The 10,754-nt window shown below is 34.9% G+C and overlaps 1 protein-coding gene across 1 annotated transcript; it reads right to left on the bottom strand.

Moving 5' to 3' along the window:
- Positions 1 to 327: 327 nt before the first annotated feature.
- LOC116160670 lies at positions 328 to 10,716 on the bottom strand. The gene is made up of 23 exons (XM_031473934.1): positions 10,230 to 10,716; positions 10,051 to 10,176; positions 9,942 to 9,995; positions 9,737 to 9,784; positions 9,628 to 9,681; positions 9,423 to 9,470; positions 9,317 to 9,367; positions 9,117 to 9,164; positions 7,165 to 7,218; positions 6,965 to 7,012; positions 6,856 to 6,909; positions 6,656 to 6,703; positions 6,547 to 6,600; positions 6,342 to 6,389; positions 6,236 to 6,286; positions 6,036 to 6,083; positions 5,927 to 5,980; positions 4,104 to 4,391; positions 2,078 to 3,655; positions 1,950 to 2,030; positions 1,323 to 1,409; positions 703 to 1,146; positions 328 to 656 (listed from the first exon to the last, which is right to left on the bottom strand). Exons 1-23 carry the CDS (start codon positions 10,372 to 10,374, stop codon positions 610 to 612), a joined length of 3,558 nt encoding a protein of 1,185 aa, XP_031329794.1. The 5' UTR covers positions 10,375 to 10,716; the 3' UTR covers positions 328 to 609.
- Between the last annotated feature and the right edge of the window lie 38 nt (positions 10,717 to 10,754).

The following is a 10,754-nucleotide window of genomic DNA, read 5'->3' as shown; positions in this document are numbered from 1 at the left end:
ACCTTTTTTGATCTGTAGATATTTAGCTTGAAGGATCCCAAACGTAAGTAACACAATTTCCATACCTACCTTGCTGTGGCATAATATTTTGCAGTGCTTCCCTTCATTGATACTTTCAGAAATTAAAATGCCCTTGTATACTCGAAAAATTCAAAATACTGTACTTGAAGCAAAACACACAAGAGGTTATAGCATAGCTGGAACAAATGGCAGATATGCTTTTGTACCATGATGGCCTCTTCAACTTCATTTCAACTTTGGCAACAAATGATTTTTTTTCACAAAAGGTGTTTTTTACAGTGTTAAAATTACCTTACCATTCAAAATTGTGTAGATGTGCTGTGTTTTACTCAGCATGAATGTTAAAGGGTTAAATGCATAATCGACATAATTTAAATTTGTATGTATATTTTCAGAAATAACCGGTCCACATCATGAATACACATAATTACAAATGGACAGTGGAAATAATGTACTTAATCTGGACTTCCACATTTATAACTTACATATTATACATAAAAACAAAATATACCTTAAAAAAATATAATGTAAATGTAGTGCAAAAAAAATAAAATGTTTCCCAGGCCCGTCATCTTTATCAATAAATAATTACAACTTCCGTTGTGCATGTTGTACTCGATCATTAAATAAATTCACTAAAAAATTGTTTCTATAAAATCAAAAAAAAAAAAAAGGTATTACTTCTCTTTCGACGGTTAATTTCATTTTGTACGGCTGTTTTAATTGCTGCCAATTGTTTTTCCTTCAGCACTGGATATTTTGTCATGGCTATCCGTATTTCAGGATACGATGGCAACTTTTGGCATTCAATGTGGCTCTTGAAAGAGTTTAACAATGCTGCTTTTAATTCTGTAGTCCATCTTGTCTTCGAATGATGAGGAGTAACTTTGTGTTCCAACACTTCATTTACCATAGCCTTTTTTTTGTTTGAAATTTTATTTTGGATCCACAATCTGATTGCCTGTGGGGATCTTTGTTTCAATAATGTATTACTTTGTACTGCACACATTATTCGTGTTGGTGAAGGTAATTTGTTTTCATTAATGCAATCTTGAAACAATTCGTGTACTTCCTGAATTTCAGCTTCTGTCCAAACACGCTTAGGACCAGAATATCTACGTAAACCTATAATAGTAATTTATACAGTTATTAAAAATTGAATTTAGACAATCTGAAATAAAACATACTACCATGATGAATACTACATCGCTCTACTGAGAAACGATACCGTGGTCAATGATAGTCACATGTTTTATGTTCACAATAGCAATATAATGAAAATTATGTAAAGGCTCACTCACCAGCCATATGCTTTTGATGCGTTGATTTATTGTGAGGAGGCGTATATTCATCATTCATCAATTCATTATTCAACATTTCATCATGATCTAGAAGCAAAATATGTACAGTAGTGGGACGTAAGCCAATTATCCAAAACGTCAACTAACCTAACCATTAGTGACTATTTTTAGTCAGTTTTAAACAAGGCAATGTATGCAATGTAAGTGCAGTAAGTACACTTTACTACACAATAGTAATAATAATAATGATAATAATGATATTGAAATTTATGGTCATTATTTTTTTTTATCCTCTTTCATACAGAGTTGTACTGTACTGTTTGATTAACCTAACTTTTGATTATCCGAACCACTATAATAACCTGGTCTCAGTTAGTTCAGAAAATCGCCTGCCAACTGTATGCATTTTCAAAGTATAAATATAGATCAGAAGTTATACTCACCAGCAATATTATGCCTTTCATGTTTTGTTTTTTTGTGAGGAGGCGTATATTCATCATTCATCAATTCATCATTCATCAATTCATCATTCATTCAATTCATCATTCATCATCAATTCATCATTTTTGCACGACCTAGAAGCAAAATAGGTATGCATTTTCAAAATATATAGATCAGAAGTTATACCTTTGTTTTCTTTCCTATTATTGGCCTTCACTGTCTTTACTACTTTCTTTACATTCATCTCTTCACCTTTTGATGCTGGAACTAAAGAATAATTGAAGAAATTTTAAAAGCACAACTTTATAACTCACCATCATTCATAAAAATATGGTCCAAATCATCGCATTCGTTTACTCCGACAGAATCATTTTCATCTTCTGAATCAGTGCCTGTATCGCCTTGAACGGCTTCTAAAACGCGCGACATGCGCACAATATCCCTCGTTTGTACCGGTAGTCGGTAAATTTTGTTGTGGATATCTTCCGCGTGCCCCATAAACATTGCCACGTCTTTTATAGTATTTTCACTTAAATCCATAACTGCGCATTCAGTCGCAATTTGTTTCCTCAACACTGTGGCACGGAGGAGGTGGGGTTGTTTGGCACCAGATTGGGATGCATAGATTCTCATTATAACATACGCCCTCAAATATCGATGTCTATGATCTACTTGTGGAAGCCCAAATAGATAGGGGTTGTCAACATGAATACCAGCATCACTTCGGTACTTTAGGATCAAATTTAAACATAATTCCAGCTCCCAATGCACTAATACTGGTACAGAACGATTTAACTTTCCCCGAATCTCAAACCGAGAATATGTTTCTGCTGCTTGACGATCTTGCTGATCAAGTAATGACAAATTTGAAGTATTATCAATTTTACTTCTACTGTGATAATCAGACAGTGTAAGTCTTTCTAACTCACCAGGTCTACGACGGTTAAATACCAACAAAGAAATCAAAGTAGAACTAGCTAAAGAATGCCATGTCTCGTAAGGAAAAGAATTTCCTTTGTAATTTTTCAAGAGTGAATACATCTCCCTACGAATTCGTCTTACGTGAGCAACCAACATTTTAACATCTGATTTATCTGGTAATTTTACTACTTTGTGCCTTTGGTCTTGTACGCGATTTTCAATTGCAATTTTATTAATAACAGAAGCATTGTCCATCTTCATTAATAGTAGGAAATCTTCTGCATCAATTTTCGCTGCAGTATTTTTTGATTTAATGCATTCTACGCGCCATATATCTGTTGCAACCTTAAACAATGTATTTGCCATCGTAGCAGTTGAAGGAGCACGGTAAACAGTACCAGATTCATTTAAACCACTCACTTTATTTATGGTTACAATCACCAACTCATAACGGATTGGTGTAATAAGCGAGGAGAAATCCTTTACAGTTGAATCTAGCGCCTTTGCTTGGAGAAGTAATCTCCCCATTAATCGTAGTTTTGCTCTGATCATGTCATCAAAATGTGGGTCAGGATATAAACGGCATAAACGATTGGCAATAGTTATAGCTAAAGAATCAAATTGGATAACTTTAACACAATCATCATCTCTTAGAACAGGAAATATTCGAGTGGTTAGATTATGGCACGCTGCAGAATGGATTTGTCGATCCAATGCTCTACTTTTGGTCATAGTAGATCGATCACCTGGTTTTATAGTTTCTGCGCACCTTTTATAATGACGACGTAAATTTTTTTTTAAGAATTGGCCTTTGCACTCTGGGCATGTTGTAACAAGTTTACTAGATATGCTACTAGTGGCATTACGTCTTGCTACTAAGTATCTTCCACTGTTATTTTCCTGGGACTTATTATGTTCATAGTCTCCCTGGCGTCGAATAGTCTCAATTATTTTTTTTCTGTGTTTACTCCCTAAAAATTTGCTTTGGTTAGTGCCCAACATTTCTGTAATTTTTGAATCTTATATACACAATTACTTATTTTGCATTTTTGAATACTTCAAGTTTAAAACTATAGGTTATAACTCGGGTTCTAAGGTTCTTGGCTTACGAAATCCTGAAATTTTTAGATATCAAAACACACAATTTTTAGAATAAGAAAAACCTTTGAAACGTGGAAACTTTAAAATATTGAAGGCTTGAAATTTTAGAAACTTGAAACTACCTAAAACTGGATTTTTAAAATAGCTAAATGGTGAAGTTTGTAGCTGAGTTTTTGGATTTTGAAATTAAGCAAAGCTGACTGAAATTGGAAAATTTTGAATGTTTTAAAAGTCAAAATATTTGAAATTGTTAGATTTTACAATGTCATGTAAGTTCCATGTAAAAATATGATACCTAAATAATTCAAGCAGTTATACCTGGAGGGAGAGCCAAAAATTGTTGAACAGCTACTTCGTCGCTGTGACACGATTTGAAATGTTGAGGTAGATTTGAAGATATTTTCTTGCAATATACACAAAAGTATTTTCTACTACTTCGACTTCCAGCAATTCCTACATCATAAAGTGGTGGTGGTGTCTCATACAAACTTTGTGGGGGTTGAGGAAGTATAACTCTGCGACGATGGAAATTAACTACAGAGCCAGTAGCAATCACACTACGTATTGTAGAAGGATTTCCAATAAACGAATCAGACTTCTTGAAAGCTAGAAACAAATGAAAATCAGATTAATGGTTTGCCAATCTACATCAATGTCAGTACATGCATTTTTTTTATCCAAATAAATAAAGAACCAAACCAAACTCGTCAGAACTTGTGTAAAACAAAAGATTTGATAGTACGTACATGAAGCAGGTGCCTCAACCGTAAGCAAAAAATATCAAATTCTAGAAGTAAAGGAGATTAGATGAGCAAAGGTCCACATAAACCACAAATTTTTGTGTAACACTAACATTCTAAAAGAAATGTTATTGAAAGGCGATTGCGTACAATATAATACCATCTTACAGATCGCACAAAATAACTCCTACGAAAAATCCTTCATCATCAATCTATACAAAAAACTCAAGACACAAACACACACTCAAAACAGATTTATCCACATCACAAAATCAACAACAAATAAGTACATATCATTACCTACCCTATTACAAACACCTCCACACACAACTACAACAAACATTAAACCCACACAACACCACAATCATAAATAAATCACACCCCACACTTGCTCAAATTTAAAATAACATCAAACCCAAAGATCCTTTTCACCAAAATTCCGGAATATACAAAATAAAATGCGACCAATGTAATTGCACATATATTGGACCTCGTATCGGACTAACTACTCGTAAATTCCTCGTTAGATTCAATTAACACAAAAGAAATAACCCATCCTCTACCATAGGAAGACACTAACAAGACTCTAAAACACCATTTCAATAAAAAACTGCCAACTACTACATAATTCTGACAATTATAATAAATTATCAATCCTTGAACATTATGAAATCCAAAAAGGTCTACTAGACACTACTAATACAGAAATCGGATAACAACAATCACATCTACAAAACATTACCCCCTTTCAATGGCACGGCACTGTTCTTCATCCATACATAACCTCAAACTATACCACACACAGCACCGCATGTAAGTACAAAAATCGTAACAATTCACACTATTCTACATAAAAACAAGTTGTAAATCAGCATGTGCATGAAGAAGGCGCATTTTTGGTAATACAGATCAGTATTTTATTAGCAAAGTTTAAAATTATCGATCTTAGTCGGACAGCCAGCCAGCCATAACGAATATAATAGCATATTTTTTTTTAATGCACTAAAAACTACCCTTTCACACATACGCACACACATTACACAGTACACTAACCTTCCTTAAACATTTTCTTTCATTTCAGCTCAATAGATCCCTCACTCGAACATCACCAACTACTCTTTTATAAAGGTTTATGTATTTTAGCCTTTAACGGTAAGCTCTCATATTATATTGTAAAACCTATCACACATAAAATGTAACTTTTAGCTAAGCTCTGATGATGGAATTGATATTCTATGCAACCTGCCTTTCAATACGACGATACGTGATTTTCCCTTCGATTTAAACCTTGTATCAACTTAGAAATATTTCAAAACATGTTTGTGAATCTAATGCTCTTTTTAGTCAAATGAACAAGCAAGTTGCCAGCATTAATGGAAGAGGTAACACGTGTACACATACCATGTTCGGTACGGTAGCTGTTGCCGATGCGAGGAGATGATATCATTTCAAATTCTGAAACCAAGGCACCATTGGAATGGATACAATAAAATTAAAAATCTACACTTACCATCTTCGGTAGCAGTGTCTTTGGAGGGTGGTGATACGATTTCAAGGTCTGAAAACAAAAGATATCATTTAAACCTTGTACCAACTTAGAGAAATATTTCAAAAATTTTTTGTGAATCCAATGCTCTTTTTAGTCAAATGAACAAGCAAGTTGCCAGCATTAATGGAAGAGGTAACACAAAATTAGAAGTGTACACATACCATGTTCGGTACGGTAGCTGTTGCCGATGCGAGGAGATGATATTTCAAATTCTGAAACCAAGGCACCACTGGAATGGGTACAAGAAAATTAAAAATCTGCACTTACCATCTTCGGTAGCATGGTCTTCGGGGGGTGGTGATAAGATTTCAAGGTCTGAAAACAAAAAGATATCATTTAAAAAACCTTGTTTCAACTTAGAGAAATATTTTAAAAAATGTTTGTGAATCAAATGCCCTTTTTAGTTAAATAAACAAGCAAATTTGCCAGCATTAATGGAAGAGGTAACACAATATTAGAAGTGTACACATACCATGTTCGGTACGGTAGCTGTTGTCGATGCGAGGAGATGATATCATTTCAAATTCTGAAACCAAGGCACCATCGGAATGGATACAATAAAATTAAAAATCTACACTTACCATCTTCGGTAGCAGTGTCTTTGGAGGGTGGTGATACGATTTCAAGGTCTGAAAACAAAAGATATCATTTAAACCTTGTACCAACTTAGAGAAATATTTCAAAAAATTTTTGTGAATCCAATGCTCTTTTTAGTCAAATGAACAAGCAAGTTGCCAGCATTAATGGAAGAGGTAACACAAAATTAGAAGTGTACACATACCATGTTCGGTACGGTAGCTGTTGCCGATGCGAGGAGATGATATCATTTCAAATTCTGAAACCAAGGCACCATTGGAATGGATACAATAAAATTAAAAATCTACACTTACCATCTTCGGTAGCAGTGTCTTTGGAGGGTGGTGATACGATTTCAAGGTCTGAAAACAAAAGATATCATTTAAACCTTGTACCAACTTAGAGAAATATTTCAAAAAATTTTTGTGAATCCAATGCTCTTTTTAGTCAAATGAACAAGCAAGTTGCCAGCATTAATGGAAGAGGTAACACAAAATTAGAAGTGTACACATACCATGTTCGGTACGGTAGCTGTTGTCGATGCGAGGAGATGATATCATTTCAAATTCTGAAACCAAGGCACCATCGGAATGGATACAATAAAATTAAAAATCTACACTTACCATCTTCGGTAGCAGTGTCTTTGGAGGGTGGTGATACGATTTCAAGGTCTGAAACAAAAGATATCATTTAACCTGTACCAACTAGAGAAAATTTCAAAAAATTTTTGTGAATCCAATGTCATTTTTAGTCAAATGAACAGCAAGTTGCCAGCATTAATGGAAGAGGTAACACAGAAATGAGAGTGTACACATACCATGTTCGGACCGGTAGCTGTTGCCTATCGAGGAGATGATGATCATTTTCAAATCTGAAACCAAGGCACCGCGGAATGGATACATAAAATACAATTCTACACTTACCATCCTTCGGCTAGCAGTTGTCTTGGAGGGTTGGTGATCCGATTTCAGGGCTGAAAACAGAAAGATTCATTTAACCTCTGCTACCAACTTAGAAGAAAAATATTTCAAAAAATTTTTTGTGAATCCAATGCTCTTTTTAGTCAAATGAACAAGCCAAGTGCAGCATAATGGAGACAGGTACCACAAAATTAGCAGAGTGTACAGCAACCGATTGTTCGGTACGTGTCAGCTGTTGCGAGCGAGAGATGATATTATCAAATTCTGAAACCAAGGACCATTGGCATGGATACCAATAAATTTAAAATCTACACTTACCATTCTTCGTTAGCAGAGTCTGTGAGAGGGTGGTGATTACGATTTCAAGGTTGAAAACAAGAATATCTTTTAACCTGTACCACTTAGAGAATATTTCAAAAATCTTTTGTGCAATCAATGCTCTTGTAGTCAAATGAACAAGGCATGTTGCCAGCATATAATGGAAGAGGGTAACACAAAAATTCAGAAGATGTACACATACCATGTTCGGTAGCGTTAGCTGTTGGCCGATGCAGTTGGAGATGGATGATTTCAAATTCTGAACCAGGCCACCACTGGAATGGGTAAAGAAAAATTAAAATTGCACTACCATCTTCGGGTAGCATGTCTCGGGGGTGAGTGATAAGATTCAAGGGCTGAAAACACAAAAAGAGATCATGTAAATAACCTTGGTTTCAACCTTAGAGAAATATTTTAAAATGTTTTGTGAATCAAATGCCCTTTCTAGTTAAATAAAAAGCAAGTTGCCAGCATTAATGGAAGACGCGTAACACAAATTAGAAGTGTACACATACATGTTCGCGTACGTGCTGTTGCGATGCGAGGAAAGATGATATCATTTAAATCTGAAACCAGGCACCATCGGAATGGATACAATAAATTAAATTCTACACTTCCATCTTCGGTAGCAGGTCTTTGGAGGGTGGGTGATACGATTCAAGGTCTGAAAAACAAAAGATATCATTAAACTTGTACCAACTTAGAGAAATATTCGAAAAATTTTTGTGATCCAATGCTCTTCTTAGTTCAAATGAACAAGCAATCAGCATTAATGGAAGAGACCACAAAATTAGAAGTGTTACACATACCATTTCGGTACGTAAGCTGTTGGCCGATGCGAGGAAGCATGATATTCATCTTCAAAATTCTGAAACCAAGCACCATTGGAATGGATACATAAATTAAAATCTACACTTACCATTTCGGTCAGTGTCTGTGGAGGGTAGGTGATACGATTTCAAGAGATCTGAAACAAAGATATATTATAAACTTTACCAACTATAGAGAAATATTTCAAAGAATTTTTGTGAATCCAATGCTCTTTTTAGTCAAAATGAAAAAGCAAGTTGCCAGCATTATGAAGAGTAACACAAAATTAGAAAGTGTTACACATACCATGTTCGTTACGGTTAGGCTGTTGCCGATGCGAGGAGATGAATATTTTCAAATTCTGAAACCAAGGCAACCACTGGAATGGGTTAACAAGAAATTAAAAATCTACACTTACCATCTTCGGTAGCAGTGTCTTTGGAGGGTGGTGATACGATTTCAAGGTCTGAAAACAAAAGATATCATTTAAACCTTGTACCAACTTAGAGAAATATTTCAAAAATTTTTTGTGAATCCAATGCTCTTTTTAGTCAAATGAACAAGCAAGTTGCCAGCATTAATGGAAGAGGTAACACAAAATTAGAAGTGTACACATACCATGTTCGGTACGGTAGCTGTTGCCGATGCGAGGAGATGATATTTCAAATTCTGAAACCAAGGCACCACTGGAATGGGTACAAGAAAATTAAAAATCTGCACTTACCATCTTCGGTAGCATGGTCTTCGGGGGGTGGTGATAAGATTTCAAGGTCTGAAAACAAAAAGATATCATTTAAAAAACCTTGTTTCAACTTAGAGAAATATTTTAAAAAATGTTTGTGAATCAAATGCCCTTTTTAGTTAAATAAACAAGCAAATTTGCCAGCATTAATGAAAGAGGTAACACAATATTAGAAGTGTACACTTACCATCATCGGTATCGTACTTGTTCCCGATGTGGGGAGGTGGTATCCTTTCGAATTCTGAAACCAAGGCACCACTGGAATGGGTACAAGAAAATTAAAAATCTGCACTTACCATCTTCGGTAGCATGGTCTTCGGGGGGTGGTGATAAGATTTCAAGGTCTGAAAACAAAAAGATATCATTTAAAAAACCTTGTTTCAACTTAGAGAAATATTTTAAAAAATGTTTGTGAATCAAATGCCCTTTTTAGTTAAATAAACAAGCAAATTTGCCAGCATTAATGAAAGAGGTAACACAATATTAGAAGTGTACACTTACCATCATCGGTATCGTACTTGTTCCCGATGTGGGGAGGTGGTATCCTTTCGAATTCTAAAACCACGGCACCATTTGAATGGGTACAATAAAATTAAAAATCTAAACTTACCAAAATCAGTATCTGTCAATTTTTGTAAATTTACACACAAGTGTCTATCCAGTGTTAATTGCTTTGGCACTGGAGACACGTTTAAATTCAAATCTTTACATAATTGAAGCAATACTTCCTCCGTTTCTAAAAAAATGTGCAATTCATGTTAATCGATGCAACTTAAGTAGACGTCTTACCATTTTCTAGCTTAATTTTGGCGTCGTAGAACCATCCATCGGCCCATCGCACTGATAAAAGTCCCTTTTTTTTAGTATTCCTCACTTGCCGTTTGTTACATATATAATACACACCATCTTCCACAAATTTCACAAGGTAATACATCGGTAATCGATAAAAAATCGCACGAAAACGAAAGAACGCCTCAACACGCAGATATAGAGTGAACCGCGGCAGACCTCATAATAAAAGTCAACGAAAGGAACAGTGTTACTATTGTTACAAATGTAAAAACACAGCAAAATGCATGAATCAGTGTGTGCCTATGTGATAACGACAAGAATATCCTATATGAAATTTAATCCGCAACATTTTAACATTCTTAGAGTTATTTTCGTGCCTCCCTTAGGTTGTGAACTCTCTTAACGTCGCATAATTCTAAAAGTATCATATTTTCGAAACCATATGTAAGGGATGCGAATTTACAACAAAGTACGCACCTAGTTGCAGTATATTATGCCCCATAATTATGGCCGCATTATTAA

Source organism: Photinus pyralis, unplaced genomic scaffold (assembly GCF_008802855.1).
Source record: "Photinus pyralis isolate 1611_PpyrPB1 unplaced genomic scaffold, Ppyr1.3 Ppyr1.4_LG1, whole genome shotgun sequence".
Lineage (NCBI taxonomy): Eukaryota > Metazoa > Arthropoda > Insecta > Coleoptera > Lampyridae > Photinus > Photinus pyralis.
The sequence above is the reverse complement of the archived record's forward strand: the minus strand, read 5'-3'. Positions and strand labels throughout refer to the sequence as shown.

Excerpts from the sequence above, each read along its gene's own strand:
- LOC116160670 (XM_031473934.1), bottom strand. The coding sequence starts at position 10,374 with ATGTATTACCTTGTGAAATTTGTGGAAGATGGTGTGTATTATATATGT. Across the intron at positions 6,910-6,964 it reads AGACACTGCTACCGAAGATG|AATTTGAAATGATATCATCT; the intron begins GTAAGTGTAGAT and ends CCTTGGTTTCAG. Across the intron at positions 657-702 it reads AATTAACCGTCGAAAGAGAA|TGAATTTATTTAATGATCGA; the intron begins GTAATACCTTTT and ends ACAATTTTTTAG.